Source organism: Macrosteles quadrilineatus, unplaced genomic scaffold, assembly GCF_028750875.1.
Source record: "Macrosteles quadrilineatus isolate MER2022 unplaced genomic scaffold, UCM_ALF_1.0 Scaffold_2__2_contigs__length_208266976, whole genome shotgun sequence".
Lineage (NCBI taxonomy): Eukaryota > Metazoa > Arthropoda > Insecta > Hemiptera > Cicadellidae > Macrosteles > Macrosteles quadrilineatus.
Genome location: NW_026542595.1, coordinates 204269634 through 204293610, shown reverse-complemented (window position 1 = coordinate 204293610; position 23977 = coordinate 204269634). Strand labels below are relative to the sequence as shown.

The following is a 23977-nucleotide window of genomic DNA, read 5'->3' as shown; positions in this document are numbered from 1 at the left end:
GCTGTTTTAGGACATAGTCCTCTTCAGCCAGGGAAAGGATAGCAGCAGTAGCGGAGACGTGTAAATAACGAGAGTGTGTAATAACGAAGCGCTATTCTGCCCCCGCTGCCGGTTGTGGTTGGGTTGAGTGGTATTTGTTTATTGAGGATAGTTTTACGGTTGGATTGTGGTTTTCGGAAAGGGAGGTTAGGTTTTGGTTGGGTCGGGTTGCGGGTAGAGGAATTATATGTATGTAACATATAATCATGAGTTTGGGGGGGGGATATCGGGGTCTTAGGGGAGGAGATGATGATAGGAGCAGACATGAAAATACCACCGGAGATGAGAACATTGGGGTATTTGTGATATTGGGGTCCTAGGGGAGGAGATGATGATAGGAGGAGACATGAAAATACCACCGGAGTTGAGAACATTGGGGTATTTGTGATATTGGGGTCCTAGGGGAGGAGATGATGATAGGAGCAGACATGAAAATACCACCGGAGATGAGAACATTGGGGTATTTGTGATATTGGGGTCCTAGGGGAGGAGATGATGATAGGAGCAGACATGAAAATACCACCGGAGATGAGAACATTGGGGTATTTGTGATATTGGGGTCCTAGGGGAGGAGATGATGATAGGAGCAGACATGAAAATACCACCGGAGATGAGAACATTGGGGTATTTGTGATATTGGGGTCCTAGGGGAGGAGATGATGATAGGAGCAGACATGAAAATACCACCGGAGATGAGAACATTGGGGTATTTGTGATATTGGGGTAGGTGAGGAGAAGGCAAGAGGACCACACAAGAAAATTTTGAAAGATTATAATTTTCAGGTGTTTCATTCTACTCGTTTTATATCATGGGTGATTGTTGTAAACTATCTGTTTCTTGTTATTTGAGTAAAATTCTATTTGTAAAAGATTATAATTATATTTGTAGACTTTTGCTTCGCCTTTGGTATTACGGTATACCACAAATCGAAAAATGTCTCCTGAATTAAGAGAGAAAAAATAGTCGACATCTGTAAACACCAATTGGTGTTTATTTTATGCTTACGCAGCTTGTCAACGATGAATTTTACATCAAACCATATTTAATACCGTACTTAATACTTCAATACTTTATTCTGAAATTGCAACCATACGAATGTAGGTATTTTAAGCCGAGTATTAATGGAGTTGAGTGTAGGATGAGTGACGCGATCTTTGTTAAAAGGATTACTGTATTGCAGTAATTAACTTGAACTATGCTGTAACGCTGTATCTAACTGCCTTCAAACGTCTGTGGGCAATTATTCGGTCAGATATGGTTTGGATGAAGCCTGCCTTATCATTGCAGGAACACTTTCTCAAAGTGTATTCATGAATTTCAAATATTTTTATTTGTACTAGAGCTCGCCTCGTGGTTGAAAATTCTACCAAAAATGTATTGTGCAAACTTCTCTATTTTCACCCCACGCTGTAAATAAAACATGTGAATGTAATTTTTTCCATTTGTTTTGATTTTCTGTTCATATTTTGTTGTTAATTGGTTGTTAATTATCTTTTGTGTTTTTTAAGTCTATTTTAATTTACAAAGGGATTTTGCACATCTACAGGCAAATATCTTTCTAATACTATGCGTATATTTTCCCTGCCATGGACAGGAGCTGAAAAAAAGGTTTTCAATAAACATGCTTGTCTATTAAATATATAGAATTAACCCCATGCCCCATGTTAAATCTCCATAGTAAAAGTTAATTTCCATTTTTGACCCAATTAACATAAATATTTTCAAAATACAATTAAAACCTGTACATATAGGACCGATAACCTTTCTTTTGGTACAACCCACGTGTAATTCGGTCCAGTAGTATGGTCAGGGTATCTGTCATACGTTTTGCAAAAGTTTTTTTAATATATAGCCTAAGATTAACTTAAATAATTTTAAAATCAACTTTCTATTAGAATAATTTAAGCGTCACCAGATTTAATACCATATCTTTGTCATCTTATTCAGTAAAAATAGTTTAACCCTCGTCGCAGCAAACCTTCGGACTGAACGAAAATACATTAGGTCCATCGACTGTTTATTTTAACTGATTTGCATCAAAAGAAAATTTACACTTGGACCAACGGTCAGTATAAATTAATATTTGTCCAATGAGTTCTAACGTTTGCTGCTACTAGAAAAACAGTAAATTGTAAAAATATCAACATGACAGGAGAGACATAGCACAAGCGATAGGAATTTATTTATTCTCCATGAGGATTTTATAATATGTTACTACAGTACTGTAATAGCATCTCAATACCCAATAGCGTGCAGACATGTAAAATACGAAATTATTAAAATATTAAAAAGTATTTTTTACCTACGTCATCTGGTGAATCGGGCTTTCAAATGAAATACAGGTATGGATTTGTCTGTTAATTATCAAAATCATAGATATTAGTTTAAGACATTCAAGGTTTTTTTTCTATTTTAGGGACCAGTATGTTTGTAACGGCTCTCCACCAGGTCTTAACACAATGAATCCGATTATGGATTATTCCCCGCATAAATTTGCTGAACGCGTTTAACACCAGCTGTGAAATAATACATCTTTGCTGACAAAAGGCCAAACCAAATACAGAGATATCATTGCACGAGTCAGTGATAAAACATAGCACGTAAATGTATCACTATCTCAGTTTTTGGTATTTCCCCGCTAACGGACGATGTTTTGGAAATCCCCGCAGAACAGATAGCAGAGAGTGCATCAAGTGAAATTCCAAAAGAAAGCTGTATGTTGTATGGTTGGGCGTTCCCTACTTTCCTCTATGACATTGACTTACCAACAATGGTCTAGGAGTCAGCTGGAAGTGAAATTTCGGGGTTTCCATTGCGTCATGAACGTCACTGCGGTCTACAAATCATATGGACCTTCCTTCCGTGTATTTATGATTGGTACTTTATGAGTTGTAGCATTGAATATTGATGTAGACATCCAATTTCTGTGTCAAGCTGTAGCCAATGTTAACATAACAATGAAGGTATAGTAGTTGAATAAAGTGTAACCGGCATAGTTGATGTTAATCATTGCACGATTTCATATACGAGAACTTTTAACGATACAAATCGAAAGGAGAGCACACTATCAACTTAACCATTTTATGTCAAATGTATTTATTTGATGGCCCCAGCCTTCCTTGATCATTGGGCTCAGTAAATGGTCCTGACTTAATGGAAATGCTGGTCTTGGTCAGTAACAAAACTACAGAAGGCATCTTACTCCATTCTAAAATCATCCTCCACTTTTTGGGTTGACATACGCACATAGGTGGCGTCCCCATCTCAAAATGATAATGGATAATGTCACATCAATTAACAAAGGTGAGTACACTTTGTGAGTGAGATTTAACCAAGTTCAATTTGAATGAAAATTTCCCATGTTTCCCCGATTCCCATGTTAAATACTCCTTTTATCTATGGTTAAAGATAATGTTTTTTCAGTATGAAAATTGACCCACTATATTTTACTTAAATCGTCATCAAAGTGCTCTGATGACAATTAATTGATGTAATATTGATGTAATCGATGTACCAAAGCAAAATTGAAAGCGTAATGTTAAATCTTAGCGTACGTTCTTAAAGTCTAAATTATGTCTAGGACGCTTGGCAAATCACCTAGATAGCAAATTGATTAACCAAAATTGTTAACACCAAGCTTGTAAATGTCTCCAAGCTTGTAAATCAATGACAATAGCTTTGAATCAACCTTCTGCACCAGATGAATTTGATTTGAGAAATGATTAATGATTAACAAGTAAAAAACGCAACTGGAAGATTTTTCCAATTCTTTTTACTAAAAAATCTAAACATGGTTCTACAATTTATCTAAACCGACTAATCTCACTACTATGTATTTGAGTGAAATATAATAGGTGAACATTACCTTAAATCAGAGTTTCCCTTAATTAACAGTCACCATTTACAATAAATAACAGTTTAAAATTACGGTAAAAATTGTCACGATTAAAAATGACCTTAGAGCATGGCCATGGCCTCCGGAGTCATTTTCTATAGTTTCCTCCTCACCAACACTAACGTCACTACCCATGGGGTGTATGGTGTCTTCTATGGGGCTTTCAATGGCCTCTTCTTCTTCTTCAATTTCTTCGTCTTCGTCTTTATCTTCTTTATCGCATTCTTCTCTTTGATCAATTATGTCTTTTTGCTTCTCTTCGGTATCTACTGTCTTAACGTCCCCAATTCTACTCCAATCGTGAGCCGCACACAAACCAGGATACGTTTCGCTACACTTGGTGAACAAAGGACATCCAGAGCATGGTTCCCCCCTTCTGTAAACCCGCACCCCCCTCAGATTGCCCCCGGGGACATAATTACACACAAGTTTATACTCGTACTCTATATCAGTCACCCACTGTACAAACCCACACCCCAACTCCGCCGTGGACCCCCATACCAGCTGGGTGTAGTGGGCAAACTTCGGAAGTTCTTGATCTGTAGGATTGAACCCGTCAACGTCCCCTGGGTAGTTCTCCACCTCGTTGAACCACCCGGTGATGAAGTACTCGATGACGTCAGCTCTGTTGCGACGTCTGCCCGGATAGTCTACGCCCTTCATCCACGCAGTGTTCTGTCCTACGTGTTTTGCGTGGAGAGTTCGTCTACACTTGTCGTGGCCCAGGACGTCACACTGGTCGGCCCATCTTTGTGCGATGATGGCTGCCTCTCGGTCCCAAATCACTTCCAGCATATCTGCGGCATGAGGCTGGTCGTGGTCTCCAGAAGCTATCTTCTGCCGATGACGGTTGTGCAGATCCACGATGAGTTTCTCCTCTTCCTCTGACAACCCCCCCTGGAACTCCCCACACTCCGGGCCGCCCCCTGGGAGGTAGTCGCACATGGTGTGGTTGACGTCGCCACAACTCAGGAGGCAGTAGTCCAGGGTGATCAAGGCTTGGTTAGGAGTGATGAGCCTGAAGAGGATCATCGCCAAGAGGAATCTTGTTGAAAACATTGTCACTGAACACGACTCATTTTGATCACCTTTGTCTTCTGACCACACTAAACGTTTTCTAAAAGTATAGATTACCGGTCTATTACTTTATCGCCTTTAGTTTTAATCGATGTTAACAACATTATTATAGTTTTATCCACACTTACACATTCACTAGTCAAACACATCGTCTCATTTCATCTGATCCCCAAGCTATTTAGCTTAACCGTCAACATTTTCACGACTTGTACAAATGTACACGACGGAAGACACGTACACACACAGTTCCGCGTCAGTCAGGTTCAACACGTCAACTTAGACTAGAGTCTTTATCAATTTTATCAATTTGGTAAACAAACGCAGTCGCAACTTTACTCGAGTTTCAATGTGCTTTGAATCTAGAACATCGCCGTTATTTTTGAACTAGGAATATTTATTTTAAATTCGATTCAGTTTTTGTGCTTTTTTGAGAGTTTATTTTAGGAATGGATGATGAAATATTTTGGACTACTAGGTTGTTGCATTCGTGAGTAAGTAGCTCCTAATATGTGTTTATACATAATTTTTATCTTATCAGGTAACATAACGTATATTAGTTATGCTCAAAAACTCATAGACTCCACATTTTATATCTACTTTGAATGATCACTGTTTTCAAGCACACAATATAAATAACAAAAACTACACTAACTGTGCACCATTCGGCAACCAGAATGTTTGGCACGACAGAATATTGCTTAAATTACACTAACATTATTTAGTAAATCGATTGTACATTAAGATTTTACATGTATTTTGTGTACAAGACGCTATTGATGCCACAAACATAAGCGTCCAATATAACAGAGCTTAAAACATTAACGATGGATTAGCTGTAAAATTTCATTTAAACACTGACGACAATTTTTTATGAAAACCATAACATGATGGGCACGGAATGGATATAATTCCCTTCCCTCACTAATTCTCAAGCGCGCTTTGGACATGAAACAGTTAAAAGAGGCTGATATTGACAATTTTTTCGAACGTTAAGGGGAAAAACTTTCATTTTCAACGTTAGGAAACTAATATGCTTCTTCGTCTGAGCTCGTGATCATCCCACCATTTTTACTTGTGTGAAAAATTTTCCCAATACAAGCTCGGTGATTATAAGAAAATTTCTAAGTCTGCCACTTCGAGTTAGAAAAGTTGTCCAGTTCGTCCAGCCATTAGCCTACGATAAATTTGTGGTGTTTTTCTCCCAATGAATTCAATCAATCTAGAGCAAAGCATTCAACCATGGATTAACTTAAGCCCATTTAAGTGAAAAGGGTCAATGAATGATCTCTCACTGATTATTTTTCAAACCTAATCATTAAACACGCAATATCAATGTTCTCAAAAACTCTTCAAGCGTGACACAAACATATTAAATTCAGACGGATCCATCTCCTCGTTCTGTGATAAGTTTGTTTACAAAATATAGCATGTTTGTGCTACTCTGAAATCACACTGAGACAAATACATATACCTAAAATGAGTTAGTAGATAAGTTGCTAACTTACTATTTATACAACTACTTACTTACTTTATTTATACTTATTTACTTATTTATTTTTATTGAGTAGTTTCCGTCAGTGCTTCTTTACAAGTTTACACATTCAAAAGAGCTATAATTTCTCGGCATGGATGATTATTATCAAATACTAATCATACGAAACCTCTAAGATGAGCATTAAGCAGTTTAATACTAATATCTGTCGATGGGGGGGGGAGAAAATGCTCATTGGACGAAACTTATAAAGTATACAATTCCCCGAAATTTCTTAATCGTTTGCCAGAAATTTACAATAGGTGTCGTTCTCTCATTCTCCCCTATTTTTTTGCCTGAGATTTGTAGTAAACGATATAACATGGGTCCTGAACCAAAGACCCGTAAGTTATCATTGCAATGGAGATCGACGAGGTGAAACAATGACCTTGTCCAAAGATTAAAATCAGCTGTAAATAAAGCCTCGGTCATAATCACAGCTGACTGGCTAAGCTTAGTTAATACAGCCGCTGGAGTAATTTATCAAGAACGAAAATACTTTGTGTATATTGTATTTTGGGAAGTTTGAAACTGTTGTTAAACTGTCAACTTAAAAGTTAATTCCAAACTGAGCAGACTTTTACCCTTATAAACTAATAATTAAAGTTAAACTTTTTAGAAATTTCATTTTTGAGTAAAATGGTACGTAAATTAACGTATTTGTAGTACACAGGAATACAAGGCTTTTAAGGGAAATATCTTTCTGAGCTGCGTGTGGAGAACCGTATCCACTGAGTTTTTATTATTAATTGATTTTAACAGGCTGAAAACTTAATGTATATTTGATCAGTAGACCTACACAGTGTGACCATTTGTTGAGGCACAATCATTAATGAAGATTGACAGTCAAACCAATAATTTGAGAAGCCTTCATTTCTTGTTATTTGTGTATGTCAGCTATAAAGAGGATTTAAAGGTAAAATATCCTTTTTACTGTTAAAACTTAATATTAATTAGTTGGAAAATCTGAGTACTACAGTTGAAAAATTAGAGTAATATAGTTGGGAATATACTTTGACATGGCTAACGCTGATTGTATTTGGTTAATTTGGCTAAATAAATGACTTATGAAATCTGCGTAAAATAGCTAAGAAATTCTAAGTATCTCCCGCCCCAATATTTTTTTCGTGCGACGCCCCTGCAGTCTATGACGTCACTTATATCATCTCCCGTAGTTCCATATACTTTTGACCACAAACAGCTATGGTAGGGGGGGCACCAGCTTTACGTAAAGATATGTTGAAGAATGGTCGGTTGTACGAGTTTTTACGACAGCCATACCACAAGACTATAAAAAAAATCATTTGCCAATACCATTTTGTCTGTTCCGTTTAAACTTCCAATAATTACATAGATCTATCCCAGTGTAAAAACGATCGAATAAAGTCCACTACTTCCTAGAAAGGTTCGTTCTGTTACATACTGTTGCATACTGTTACATACTGTTACATACGCTCTGTTACATACTGTTAACTTCTGTACCGTTAAAACTTTGTACCTGGGTCGGATAACTTATTATGGATCGGATATGTTATTCCGACCTTGAACAAATCCCATGAACAAACACTGGAAGTGACGTAAACAATCGTGAGCTGAGATTGCTATTTGAAGGTTTTAGAAATAAATTACAATCCATTCCACCATAAAACTGTACATTCAATATGGATTGAGTCATTTTATGAAATGGCTTGTGCGATCATACTTTTTGTTGCCAATAATAAATTAATTATTTTAATGGTTCGTTGTATTATTGTAATTAGGACTACAGTCCTAATTTGTTGTTTTATATTGTAACTATTGTAGGGGAAGGAATCTTAGTCAAGACGAATTGCAATAACGAATATGGGTTAACAACTCAAGGAAATTACAGTTTGTTAGTTTGTTGCGTATGACTGTATTACCTTCTGAAAGTCCGTTTTCTCATCACTCCAGAAGGGGAAGGAATCTTAGTCAAGACGAATTGCAATAACGAATATGGGTTAACAACTCAAGGAAATTACAGTTTGTTAGTTTGTTGCGTATGACTGTATTACCTTCTGAAAGTCCGGTTTCTTATCACTCCAGAAGGCTCTGATAAGTCGCTTGTGTGCTGATAAAGGGGCCTCATTACTCACTTTCCTTTCCTACTTCAAACGACGCTGACTTGACAGGTAAGTCACTAGTTGTAGAGTAAAGAAATGAATAATCAGTAAGTAAATAGTTTTAAAAATATACACAAACGAGTACTTCAATTTGTTATCAGTTAAGATTGTTCTGAACGTCATCAAGTTCAAGAAATAATATTGGATTTAGATAAGTTATGTGCCGCTGCCACAAAACTCTTTCAAAAGTACGATAGGACAAGCCCAGTCCGTAAACAATGCCTGAATGGTGGCACGTATCATGTTAATTGGTCCGGAGTGGGTCTAATTGGACCGGAGTGGCGCGAGATGCTGTGTTAAGATCAGCTGCGGTCGCTGAACTGTTCTCGTGTCATAAACACTACTTCTTCGTCTTCTCTTCCGAAAGAGGCTGCGCATTAGATTAGGTCACCCATAACGACCGAACTCTGTCGAAAATTGACATATGATAAGTTATTAGCTTTTGCCTAAATTGGACTTCCTCTACTTAGGAACTCCCAGAGCTAATGAAGTTAATATTCCATTGTGTTCTAGAAGGGTGAAGATTTTGTCTCTTTGAATTAGTGTTACAAATTATATTTTACAATTGTGACTTGTTAATGATTACCGGTATTAGGTTTGATGTCACTTAATATGTTTGTCTACGCAATTATACATGCCAAATTGTCCCAAGTTCCAGAAACCATTTGTATACATTTTTTGTAATTTTCTGAATATTTTCAATTAAGGATATGTTCCCAAATTAATCACACTCATCGAACTTTGAGTTTATTGTGACCGTGGTGTGACAATAGTAAAAGGAAATAACTATTAATTTCTTTATGTAAATTGGATTAGAGTTTACACATTTAATATGTTAAATACCTTCTTCTACCTGCAGAAACTAAAAGTATACTTTTTCAATTTTCCAAAAACCACTAATCAGAGCTTAATAGTACCTAAATCGTCTTTTAGAGTATTTTCTTCCAGTGTTTTCAAAATAAATTTCTATCATATTTTGATGGAACATCACAATAAGTGAACACTGTTTGCATTCAAGTTTTAGAATAGATTAAAGGGGTAGACATACGTCTACTGCTTTAATCTGTGGTTTTAGTTATTTCTGTACAAGATTTTATATAGAGTCCTGTCCCTTAAATTCTATAATAATTACAAAACCAGTTATCAAACTGTTCAACTCTTAGTTGACTATCAATACATTAACATTTCGTCATTGACCAGGTGAATTTTAAACCATAATTTATGTTTGGAAAAGACCTTGTGCAAGTTTACGATCAAACTGTTAAACCAAATTACTATGATAAAAATGAACAATTCTTCATTCAAAAGGTTAATGTTAACTTTTCATGTATGGAATCGTGCATAGTTCACTATAAACATTTCCAGCCTAGTTTACAACCATAAATATATATTTCGTCACCAGACTAATTTTAAACTCTATATTTGAATCAGTGCTTAAAGCCACTAAAGCCGATAACATTTGAGGACGGATTAGGGATGTATTTTGGGCGAGTGACGTAAGTTCAGATTAGACACACCCCACAGTTGTAAACAACTGCAGCGTCTTCGCCTGCGAGTTAAGCGTTTTGCAGATTTTTTCCAAACAGCGGCAGAAGTGCTATCGGCCTGTAATCCGCACGAGATGGTCGGTTCCCATCGGTTGACCGCCGCTCGGGTAATGACTCCTGGATTTCCCCTGGACCTGGTTGTGGTTGTTGGAGGCCGTGGCCGTGAAACGGGAATTCCATCAGTCAGTCGCAATATGCCGTCCCTCCTGCGTCCAGGTAGGATTAGCTTTTGTAGGGTCCAGAAGTAATGGTTTTTAGTGTAGCCTACTGTATTTTGCAATATTTTTGAACGTATTTGGTCAGCGGTTATGGAGTTAGGTTAGGTGTGACTATGGATAAAACTAGACATTCCATTTTCATGTTAAAGCTATCAGACTTCCCATCTATATGGACCAGCTGTAGCTATTTTTTTTATTAAAAAAGAACGCAGTTGTGTGAGCCAGTTACAGAATGCGTTAGTGTCTAACTTTATATTGTATACCTTATTTTTGTTTGCTGGCCATGTTGATGGGCCATAACAGTTGCTATAACTCATCATAAGTCATTACCTAAGTTTGACTTGCTAAAAAAGATTGTGTATTCGACAGAATTTAGTTATTTAGATCAGCGCAATCTGTAGGTTGCTCACATCAACTACGACGATTTGGATGAAAAAAAATCTGGCTACAAAATTAAGAGGGGGATGGAATGTCTATGTACTTAGAGTAAAAATATGCTTTGCCGAGTCTCATACAACTGAGCTGGTGCAAATTACTGATTTAGGTTGAATTTATACAGAATCTACAGAACCTAAAGGTCTACTACTCAAACACTGTTGATACGGCTGTAGCGACTTTTAAATCACATAAAATAATGTGGTAACAAAATCTAAGGGAGCAATTATATTTTTGCCTCATAACACTTTCAGACTAGCCCAACTATGTTCTTAAAAAAAATATATATAAAAAATACGAAAATGTATGTAGCTTGTCCAGTCCAACAGGAGAGATATCTTCTCCAATCCCCTATCGAAAATGATATATTGCTATGTTCTTAGTCTGTAGTTTAAAATATAGAATATTTTATTGTGTTGATGATCTGCATTGGGACAGCGGGTTGAGAATCATTTTGTAGACTCCTTGAAAATAATAGCAGCGGTTTAAACTTAATAGCTAGAAAATGCACTAATGTTCCTTATTTCGAGGTCACATACATCAAGGATGGAAGGTTCTGCATATTTTCTTAAGCTCAAATTATATATTGCGAGTAAACTGAGTAATTTATTGTTGAAAATTAGGCAATCATAGTTCTAATAGATGGTTTAATTTTTGGGACATAAGATGTAATGTTTATGTGTCTACAGTACTGATTATCCTCTAATATCTATGTTATAGCGCGAATGAGGTTGGAGACGTGGTTTTTGCGCAACATAGCCCAAACCTCTTTGTGAATAGACTCAATTTGTAGCTTTTTAAAAATGCTCAAATTGTTTGCAAAGTTATCAACTGATCTTCTATACATAGGCCTATATTCAATAATTCTAATTGCCCTGCTACTAATGAGTAATTTCAAGGATACCCTTGCCCAAAAATGTAGTCCAATGACAAAAAGAAATTAATTTCCATTTGTATATTATAAGGGAAATGTTATCATCATGTTTGTAATATCATGCTTCGCAACCACCGAGTAAGAAGAAATCGATTATTTGCAATATCATTACCAAAGAATATGTGGTTTTCACCATGACTTGCAGTGGTTTGTCAGACCTACAATTGAAAATTTGATTACCATCATGTAGTGAATTGGAGGAAATCCCGCGCTTTGCTTGGACGAAATCAGTTATCAAAGTGCTTATTAGAACTTTAAAGTTCTTTCGAGTAGTTAAATAATTATTACCGTTTAAGGTTGTTAACAGTGACTCGAGATTTACTAGCTTCGAACTAAATTACGTTATGACTTAACTTAAACATTACTTTACGTTTTTAGAGTATGTTATGACACGAGTGGCAAAGCAAACTACAAAAATACTGGACTGCCATACTGTTATTGGAACAGCATGCAACACCAATTGATTTTATAAGTCTATAAAGTGAGAATTGAGAAGTTTGTGATTCAATAATATCGAGGATTTCGTGTAATAATCTAAATCTCTCTTATAATTCATGATTTAAATCCTACACACTTATCTATCAACTTGGCAAAACCAGTGATCAATAGACCGCATTGCATTGGCTTAAATAATTGTTCTTTTATTGTTGGGTAAATCCCAGGATTACTCACGTGTTAATTACTATCATGTCTATTCATATTTAGTACAGTTATAAAACTTTGTTCTCTAATACAACCTAATCTTCAATGAATCCCGGTTACAATCTTGCCTAGGATTTACGAAATTGGTAAGAACATAGCATAAAGTAAATCCATAACGGATAAAATGTGTTTACTTTGGTTGCAATTAGTACAAATAGAGGGTGGGGAGTGAGCTGGTCTAGCGGTAGAAAGCGGGACTTCGGTCTCTGAGGTACTGGGTTCAAATCCCGCCAAATCATAAATGGATTTGATCTACGTGATAATGCCGCAATTCCTAGGTCAAGTCTGAAGTAATGTGAAAAACAATCCCGGACTATTTCCTAGCTTACTAGGACAAAAAGTACAAATAGAGGATGAACAAGTGTTTTGAAGTTCCGTGGTGTAAATCCCCTCATGAAGTTCAGAACGAGTGGGTGTGACCTTAATTTCATTCTGGACTATTGAGAACATCATATTTAAAAATCCCCAAGCACATGCAATTCGGGATAAACCCCGCGCTGAAATAGACCACCAAGTCTTCCTGTAGAGAATTACGGGAACGTCCCATCCCGCAAACTACCGGGAATCGACGTGTGGTGTCGAACTATATTTTAGTATTTAATCGTCACGCGTTCTCTTTCGGAGAAGTGCCATGTGTAATCTACATCCAGAACTTCAGTCAGCTGGGAAGAATGTGCAAACTTCCGTCAGTGTTCCCAATAAACCAGCTGATCCTAAACAGGCAATTATGTTGTTAGGTTTTCTGACTTTCCCCAAAGTTTTGAACGATGGTGAGCTAAGTCTAACTTCTTAAAGCAAGTTCCGTGCTAAAATTTTGCTAATATTGAAAGATGATTGGTTGAACTAAAGTGAAATGTAGAGTGCAAAACATACTTTGATGGATTGAAGATGATTTTGATTGTTTAATCTTTAACCGTGATAAATGTCTCGGACAATGAAAATTGGTTACTTTTATTATTTACCTCTCGTTCCCACTAATTTGATTGCACGATAGTTAGTTCAGATTACGTAAGTTGTAGTATCATGTAATGTATAATATACAGGCCAAAGTTACTGTTCAACTATCTCGAATCGTTTAATTTATTTGCTACTAAGCTATGGATATGTACAGTACCTAATATCTGGTCAAACACCAAACCAATCTAATGTAACAGAAAATTACAGTACCTCATATTGACTATTATGTTGTTATACTTTTGTCTAGATAAATCTGACATCTGATAGACCATGGAACAGATAAATATTATGTATATATAAAATCTGTGATATAAGCTAAATGTATCACTAGACGTTTTAAGACCCATCAAGGATTTTCATTCTCTACTACTAAAAACATGGTCCATTCTATACTGATATGGTTAAGTTAATTTTGACTGATATTTCGCTGACACTTCAAGTGTGGAGGTTTTTGTTTTCTCTCGCTAATCCTTTAGCATGAATTGGACAACTATGTTAATCTTTTGAAATGTCAGTTCCTATTGTAGGTTAGGTTACAAGATCAAATTAATCGCCCTCGCTTGAATTTGTAATGCCGTAATACTTTCTGCACATCATCCTCTCTGTCATTCTGGAAAAGTGACAGAGTAATGCATTACAAGCTAGAGCTTCCATAAAATTAGGTACAGTATGTTGTCCAATAATTCATACCCAGACAGAGAGACACCATACTCCATGAATCAGCGCGAGTACGCAAGGTCAAGGAGCAGACGTAGCGTTTCCTAGAACCGCGAGTAGGTGAGAGTGCTACGTCACAGTTAGATCAGCTGATCACCTGATTGTTGTGATCAGCTGTTTAATAATACAGGTGACTCACAAATGACCAGTCAGCTGACGTTATACAGATAGCCAAATTGCTATTTAAATTAGCCATTATGTTATTGTGACGATGTTTTTATTATTCGACGATGGTTTAAAACGGTTTCACGTGATACGTCACGATGAGTGGATGAACTTTTGTTTTTCTTCTTTTCACAATATAAAAGTATGTTCAATATGTATTTAAAAACACCGACATGTTGAAGCGATCACTTGCCTCTACACTATATAACTGATTATCACCCTTATATAAGTTCCTAGAAAATTTAATCTGCTGCCTTTTCCGTTATTTGGTCATTATGATTTAACATCCATTGTATATATTTAAGTCGTCATTTAGATTAAAGCGGAATTTATTTAAGAATGAACTATTTACTCATTACTTATTTACATTACATGCAAATACGGACTCCGATGATGACCATGTTTATTGAGGAAAACCAGTTTGTTTAGAAACAACAACTTGTCAATAACTTTTTTCCTCGGGTTGATATGGCATTAATGTGAAGTACTTATTCGATGGTACAAAGTTAAAGTTAAAGTAAAGTTTTCTGGTTAGTAATGTTGCGTTTCATGGAAATGAGATTGTACTCTCACAGATTTCAACGTCTGTAAGTAAAAGTAAGTAAAAGGAATCGCCCCAGAGGAAAACTATTTAAATTACAAAGAAAAGTGTGATATGATACTATGAGTATGATGTGATACGGCATTCTGGCACAGAAAAATACTACTATAACCCAGATTGACAACCCAAGATTTGTTATAGTAGTATGTTTTCTGTGATACTGCTTATTTAAGTTTTATCACTGACTATTTTAACCGCTATGGCTCTGTAGTCAATGATTTATATTAAGTAGCATAATATAAAATTCCCATGTTATTCTTATAATAAGTAAATTATTGTACTTTACTTGCATATGGATAAGTTATAATTTGATCAAACTTCGCAGATGCATTCATGTTATACTAAGCTATTAATATTTTCTAGAAATATACTTTATTTCCCTCACTGTGGCAGCAAACCTAGGTACTCGTTGAACGTAATGTTATTGAAATGTATTTTTTTTTTAAATATCATCAGGAAAATATAAATTTGCTTAGTCTGCAGGTTTGCTGCGGTGGGGGCATTATTTTTTAAATCCACGGTTGTATCCAGTTTTGTAAGAATGAAGAACCTAGTTGAACCATTTTACAGAAACATGTACCTTAAATACCAGAAGATGTCAGTAACAAAAAATATAAGTCGTAAAGAAATAAACCAACAGTCTGTCAAGTAATTTGGATGATCTAAAGAGTCAAATAACATTGCAAACGACTGATTCTAAGTCGTTGGAAAGTTTATTGCTCAACTGTGTGATTTGATTCGTGATTCAAGAACTTAGGGAGTGCCCTGGGCCAATGAACTATACGTTATCGTTAATTCGGACAATCCAATTACTAAGCCAAGATAATTATTTATTATTAGTCTAACTGTCCCCTTATCGCACAAATATATTTAATAAACTAACGGGTCAGAGAATTAAAACACAAAATTATCTTTGTTTGAACATAGGCTATTTATTTTTTGTAATATTTTCGAATCAAATATAAACTGGGTTACCCATTTATGATCAAGTTTATTTATTTACACATCAACCCCTTATGACATTCTCTTCTCGGGGAACTAATCCACACACGTCAACACAACTTACTGATAACTTTGGTAAGAAGAAAACTCATCCTTAATTGCTCATCAATCTCTCTTTTCGCCATTGGAATTACGCTTTTGGTGAGGAAACGGTCCAAACCCAGTTCTTGTTACCGTACAACGTCGACCATTTGTTTGATTGCCTCATTTCGCCAAATAAAGTGACATCTGGGCACAGACCCAATCTCACTCTGGATCAAACCACCGACCTTAACATTTTAAGAACACTGTAACCATTGATTATACATCTCCCCAATGTATAATCAATGCTGTTTAACCTAACGATTTGTAAAATCTTGAGTTTTTTTCGCTGGTCATTTCAAGCCCTGTACTGGTAACATATGTGCGTTAAAGTTGACTAAATACTTCTCTCGATTTAGGCTGGATTATACAGTGCGGAGTGCGGGTTTAATTTAGGGTTTAAACTACAAGATTAACATTAGGTTACAGGCTAATAACTCTATTTGGTCGTAATAATAAGAAAGACAGTAAAATCGCCTATAGAAATAAAGAGACAACGCTGTAGCTTTACCAGACGTTGACACATCTTGTCGAGTTCCATAAGGCCACAGAAAACATACTACTATAACCGTACTACTATAATTTCGGTTATAGTAGTATGTTTTCTGTGATAAGACTAAGGTTAGCTGATCATTGAAAACCATTATGATTATTGCAGTGATGTATCCATATAGTTTTAGTATTGCTTCAAATTTAAATTTTCCAAAAGTTTGAGAATGAAAAAGCTTAGTAATTATGATTAGTAAGTACAGTAGCCTCTCCTGGTTTTAGCATTGCTTCACATTTAAATTTCCCCGTACACGAAAAGAAGACATCAACGTACTTTACAGCGTTACCTGATCTAAATATAATCATTAGACCTAAAAAGGATGTAAATTCCTAAAGAAGTGCGACCAATCTAGTCTTATCAATATTCATGTGTTTTTCAAAACTGCTAGTCATTCAGAGTGTCATTGTCCCATCATATTTTAGTACAGCTGAGTCAGGAAAAACAATAATACTTATGATATTTACAGCTAAATATCATAAAGGTAGTTACGTATTATACCGACTACACCTGATAAATATAACCTAACCAAACCTATGTGTGACAACGTTCAAATCCCACAGTGCAATGAGGTTAAATACTTGGGCTTGACCCTTGATAGAAGACTCACTTGGAAAAGCCACATCTGGAACAAGAGAATTTCGTTAAATTTAAAATTTAAAAATCTTTCTTGGCTATTAAATCAAAATTCTAAATTAACAACAGAAAATAAATTGCTTTTATATAAAATCATTCTAAAACCAGTGTGGACGTACGGTATCCAACTGTGGGGGACATCCAGTGAATCCAATCTGAACGTCATCCAAAGATTCCAATCTAAAGTTCTAAGACACATTCTCCAGGCACCATGGTTCGTCAATAACGAAGTAATTCACAGGGACAGTCGAACCCCGACAGTCAAAGAAGAAATTTCAAAATTAAGTGCCAAATACTTAAAGAAATTAGAGTACCATCCTTACTACCTTGCTATAAATTTATTGGACAACAGCAACTATACATACAGATTGAAAAGATGCCATGTTTTGGACTTAAGTAGTCGTTTTTAGACTTCAAACTTTGTACCAAATATGCAAAGTTTGTGTGTTAGCTCTATTGTTGGATAAAGACTAACTACTGTGTTTAAATTTTATCAAATTTGCTTATTGTTCTATTTTTTGTTGAACAGATTGTAAATGAAATAAAATGTTATAAAAAAAGGTTAGGTTAATTTTTTAGGTTAGGAAGATTTTCTTCTTTAAACTAATTACCATCTTATTAGGAAGTCGATTTATCGGTGTGGTCGTATAATACGTAAGTACCCTCGTAAAAATGTAAAGAATATTTTAACTATGAAAGTTTACTTCAAATGAGTTGTAGAACAAACTTATCATTTTAAAGATAACAGTTGGTGTCTGGAAATTCTGCAGTTCAACTAGATCTATTTTATGAACGTTTTTTCTAACACCACAAGGGTTTTCCCAATTGATTCAGTCCCGTGATCATGTCAGTTACAAAGAACACGCGCTTATACACAGTGGTCGCCCGCAGCAAGTCAAGTCATATTTTAATTTGTCATTTTTTCCGTTGTATTTTTGTGGTTTTCAACGAATTTTACTTCTGTTCTCTCATTGTTGTCGGCCTGGATGTCTTGTAATAAAATTATAGGTGAGTTAAATTTAAACTATAAATAGTTATGAATTATTAAACGCACAGTTTATAGGAAATTAGTACAAAACATTGCTGTTCATCCGTACAATGATTTGAATTAAATTTTCAAATATTAACCACAAGATTAAATAGTTAAGGTTAAGGTTTTGGCTTCTCTAAAAGAATAATAATTACATCTTTTGACTTTGGGTACGGTACACAAACGTGAAATAAAACAGCTGTAACTACTTGTAATATAGAAAATAGCTTAGTTAAGGTGAACTCCGCGAACAGAGTATGCTATTTGTTCTTTTTAAACCAAATATTTCATTCCTTATAAATTAGAAGAGTGACTTGACAAATATTTCAAATACTGAATTTTTTATCTGGTTTCCTTGTCGCTTGTCCCTTGTTTGAGATACTGCGACTATTTTATAACCTAGTCAAAACTAGTTTTACTTATTTAGGACTGAGATAAGACTCAGTCGACGCCTGCAGGAACTTGTTACATATACGCTTTAGTGCACGTCTTGAAGCATCTACTAGTTGTAGGAGCTAGATAAATGCAGTGTTGGGAACAGTACTTCTTTTACAAGTAGACTTCTTATCCTAATTGTATGATCTAAAAAGCTTACACGTTAAACGGACATAACCTTAAAATGACGTTTCATCCTAACCTTATAGTTTAAAACTTGGGAATACGTTTAAATGGCCTCTTCTTGTTGAAAAGTATTGATAGACTGATAGCATAGGAGTTATATATTTTGATAGTAAGGTTGGAGGTATATAGTAGATGTTGGTTATGCACTGTTTATGTAGATGAATCATAGTTAGCGTACCCGAGTAATCTCAGAAGATTGACTATATAGACATATAAAGTCAATGTTGATAGTTAGATTTTAAAGTTTATTCTTAGATTTCAGAGGACCATTTCTAGTCTGTTAATAATTCGATAGTAAAAACAAATATATACTCTAGCCACATACTATGGGTAACGTTACTATCTAGGGTCGTCGGAATTTTACCTATTGTCTGTGCTCTAGCTATGTGGACTACTCATTAAATACGGTAGCAATATTAAACTGGAAGCGCTTTTTGTTGTATTATTAGAGCGTGTTTTATGTCCAATTACGTATTATTGCACTGTCATACTTGTTTTGCTCGAAATGTTCACAATTTAGTTAGGAACGCTACTTCATCCATGGTGTAATTATGAAATGGTATTATAAACAAACAATGATTGGTACAAAATACACAATTAGATGAGAAAATGAGGACTCAATTCTAAGGCTTAACTGATAACAAAACTAAATAATTTTGGTTTCTCCTTACGGACGTTTCCATCATTGAGAAATGAACGAATTATATAACTTTTCTCTTTGCGATCCCAATTTTTTGCTCTTGAATGCTCCAAACATGTAGCTATTGCATTTAACGTCGTTTGTCCGTTTTACTCAACATCGCTATTAAACTTTAAGAAAAAAACTTTATTAACCATTGACTATATACACAGATTCTTCACTTCTCTAACATTGAGATAGTAGACTGTATCGTTTGTTCTACAGCTGTTAGCCACGAAGGAAAATTTTTAACAATTCATTAACCGATCAGCATTACATTACTACAGTATATAGGCAAGGCCCCACTAGAGGCCAGGTAACATAAGCAACAAATAGCATATTTACATTCACTTATGTAGGGGCCACCTATGCCCCCCCCCCCCCAGTTGTTGGTCTCACTAAGGCCCTGTTAGAAGTACAGTATACACCAATGGAATACAGAATCCTGCAGAATGGAACACAAGTGGAAAAGGGTTATATAGTTCGGCCGCTTAGAAAACGACCTGCGCGCTATGCTAAACAAATGCTGGAGGAGGTCGCTTTCTAAGCGGCCGAACTATAGTAAGACATCATGAGGCAATCTGGGTTTTAGCCGGAGTCACTGGATTTCGGAAGGTCGACCTGTGTTATAGAATCATAAAAAAACATGGAAAGAACATTAGTTAATATTCCAGTACAGTAATGGTCTTATAAAATAATAAAGAGTGAAATAGTTATTGTCTCTACGTCATACTGGGACTTTTACCATACATGGAAACTCATATGACTGTGACCCTACGACAACCTAGACTACTTTCTAGACTTATAATAATCATTTTAAGCTGCACCTAGAATTATCAGTAATGAATCAATAGATGCAATTTTCTCCAGCCTTGGCTTGAAGACTGCGCAGGATGAGCCGTGCTAAATGGTCAAACTTAAATGTCAAATACTGTGCCACTTCAGCCAACTTTAAAGAAACATTTTAGTGGAAACTATTGGACTCAAACCAAAACTACATCCTCACATTTTCATAAGTTTAAAAACCTGCAAAGTTATCTCCAATCGAAAAATTACTCTTACAGTATTCCACATAAAATAGAATTATAATCATCATTTTAAGCTACACCTAGAATTATCATCAGTAATGAATCAAGAGATGCAATTTTCTCCCACTTGGCTTGAACACTGAGTAGGAGGAGCCGTGCTAAATGGTCAAAGTTAAAGGTCAAATACTGCGCTACTTCAGCCAACTTACAAGAAACCTTTTAGTGGAAACTACACAATATTGGACTCAAACCAAAACTACATCCTCACATTTTCAGAAGTTTAAAAATCTGCAATTAAAAATATCTCCAATCGAAAAATTACTCTTACAGTATTCCACATGAAATAATGTTGAAACTTGAAAGCCCACAATGATTCACTCATACCCCAGAAACTCTACAGGAAATTCCTCGTTTCCGTCATCCCCAAGTCCAAAAGGTCTGGGAAATTTGCAAAATCACCCTCTCGGGGTTTTCTAGGAACGACGCTAGCCCCAGTGTGGGTCCAGGCAGTGCGTTGCCCTGGTATTTATAACTTCGGTATGCGACGCTCTATTCCCTCCGTTATTTCGATCCCAGGGGAATCCCGTGCTCCCGACTTAACTTTTTGATTATTTTTACCTCCGCAAAAGCGTCGCGCGAGTCCAAAAGTCGACTTCGTGATTCACCCTACTAACTATATCGTTATGGTTTGTTTACGAATTTTTTGTTGGTAATTTGTAATGTTTGGGGGTCTGAAACAAAAATTTGTGCGAAATTATATAGTTATTTTCCTGCTTTACGAAATATGTAGTATAAAAAACAATCTTAGTTTTATGCTCTTAATCCCATCACTAAGCTACTGGACCGATTTAGTGGGGCAACCTGAAGTAAAATACAGTAAAACAACAATACAGTACAGTACCTATATTGTGTTCTTGCGTATGTCTCAACCGGCCTCAACAGTTCCAGGTCCTGTATAAACTCTTACGCTTTTTCACTAGAATTTGGGTTGCAATTCTTACGGCTATTGCACAATACACCAAAGGGCGGGGGGGTTATTTTGTAAAATGGCGATTGCCGTCGAAATAAATAGGCTAAATAAACCAATTAATTTGAATGTACACTTCTTTGACTTAACTGTTTTTCAATGCATTGCCAACCCATCTAAAAAATTGAGTCAAACCCTGTTATTTTTAAAAAGTCACTTCGAAAATTACTGGTATCCAAGTGTTACTACAGTGTCCGTGATTTTATTGCTGATGGGTAGTCATGGGCTTATGGTATGCTTGGTTCATGAATTGATTACATGTAAATATTGTTTAGTTTAGTAGTTATTTTATAGTTTATTAGACACTCTGTATTTTAAATGTATATTGACTTAGCCAATGCATTAATGTACCTAAATCTGGCCAAATAAATGACTTATGACTTATACATGCTACACCTATATTTTTGAGTCCAAAGAAAGTAAAAGCATTATTATATTGTCATTTACATCGTTACCATATATTTCAAAATCCGCTATAAGTGGATCACGAACACAAATCAATTGTGTTCTCTGACATACTAATAGAAAAATACCCCCGCCGCAGCAAACCTGCAGACTAAGCGAATTTCCATTTGCCTATTGGATTTACACTAAAATGTCTCCTTAAAAATATCACATTTATTCCCTATTTAAATAGAATCAGTTTAACACATACTTAGGTTTGCTGCAACAGGGAGGGTAAAAGTGTTTTTTACGTAAAATGTTAATAGTTAGTAAAAAATAAAAACATTTTCCAAATTTGGGCAAAAAATGTTAATAAACAAGCAAAATACAACAGTTTACTTATTCTCCATAAGAATAACATGGGAATTTTAAATTTACATTTTTTTGAAATTTTCTCTGTAACCATTAGGTGCATTATAACGCTTCAATATGCCTACTAAATTATTTGTTTTTTTAAGCTTTACAAAATAGTTTGGAAAGAAATTGCAAAATTTTATGTTTTTTGAGTCAAAAGTGGGAAAACCCCATTTTTACACCATAAAACCCCCCATAAACCTCCGTTCCCATGGTCCGATCATGCTGGTTCGCGAACTCGTTCGAATAAACGTAAGTTTACACGTTTGTACCAAATTGCATCAAAATCGGATCGTTTTTGCTCGAGTTATCGCGCTAACGGACACATATATAAATATATATATACTGTATATATATGAATTTGAACGGATGGTGTTTTTGGCCTCTAGGGACCTAAAAACAAAAAAAAAATCGGTCCCGGGTCCAGGTCTTACCATGAGTACTACGGTAATAGCTTATTCCCTATATGGGAAATTCTCTAAAATAGTATTTATAAGGTATTGCTCGACCTCAGGTACAGTAAACGAAGAGATATTCTAGAGCATACGTTGTCAAATGTATCCTTAAATAAATATGTCAGTATTGTCAGTAATATTTGGTTGAACTCAGCAGCGACCACAGAATTAAAACTCAGCTCACTCAAACACACCGACACTAGGAAAAGAGGCTTCACAAGTTTGATTGTGACGTATTCAAAGTTAACGTCATAACACCATTCGTATCATGGTTTGTTTATACCATCTATTGTTTGCAGTTTCGCAAGCATGTTGAAAATAAAAAAGCGAAATAAATTTGTAAAATGAACTCTTGGAGCGCTAAGTGATAACTTGTTACACATAGTCTTGAGAATTTCGTACAGTAAACGAAGAGATATTCTAGAGCATACGTTGTCAAATGTATCCTTAAATTAATATGTCAGTATTGTCAGTAATATTTGGTTGAACTCAGCAGCGACCACAGAATTAAAACTCAGCTCACTCAAACACACAGACACTAGGAAAAGAGGCTTCACAGGTTTGATTGTGACGTATTCAAAGTTAACGTCATAACACCATTCGTATCATGGTTTGTTTTATACCATCTATTGTTTGCAGTTTCGCAAGCATGTTGAAAATCAAAAAGCGAAATAAACTTGTAAAATGAACTCTTGGAGCGCTAAGTGATAACTTGTTATACTTAGTCTTGAGAATTTCAACAATGCATAACAAACCTCTCTAAGCCCCCCCCCAACACCTTAGTCTTATCTGAGGGGTTCCCGGTTACAAATGGCCATCTTATCATTTTTCCTTATCAATAGTATTTAGTAACTCGAGGCCGTTGAGTGTAGTATCGCTAGTGTAATTGAACTGGGAAACCCAGCCATACCCTCCAATTACGCGCTTTATCCTTTGTTCAATACAAATATTTCAATTACTCAATGTCAGAAAGTCCTTTGGTTCTCTGTTTATGCAGGACTAACAACTTGCGCAGAATTTGTGCGCAGAACTCTTGAATAATTGAATAAAATTGAATGTTTTATAATTTTAGACATTATTGTTAGGTCTTTGTATAGTTTTGATCGAAATGTT

At 35.6% G+C, this 23977-nt stretch overlaps 1 protein-coding gene across 1 annotated transcript; it reads right to left on the bottom strand.

Annotated features, from left to right (window-relative positions):
* Positions 1-1233: 1233 nt before the first annotated feature.
* On the bottom strand, positions 1234-5014 carry LOC128985304 (venom allergen 5 2-like). Its single transcript, XM_054404695.1, has 2 exons — positions 3997-5014; positions 1234-1270 (listed from the first exon to the last, which is right to left on the bottom strand). Exons 1-2 carry the CDS (start codon positions 4992-4994, stop codon positions 1234-1236), a joined length of 1035 nt encoding a protein of 344 aa, XP_054260670.1. The 5' UTR covers positions 4995-5014.
* Positions 5015-23977: the final 18963 nt, after the last annotated feature.

Bases quoted from the DNA above. Each gene is read 5' to 3' on its own strand.
- LOC128985304 (XM_054404695.1), bottom strand. From the start codon at position 4,994: ATGTTTTCAACAAGATTCCTCTTGGCGATGATCCTCTTCAGGCTCATC. The intron at 1,271-3,996 runs GTCATTTTTAAT...AATTGCCCACAG, and splicing joins GGCCATGGCCATGCTCTAAG to ACGTTTGAAGGCAGTTAGAT.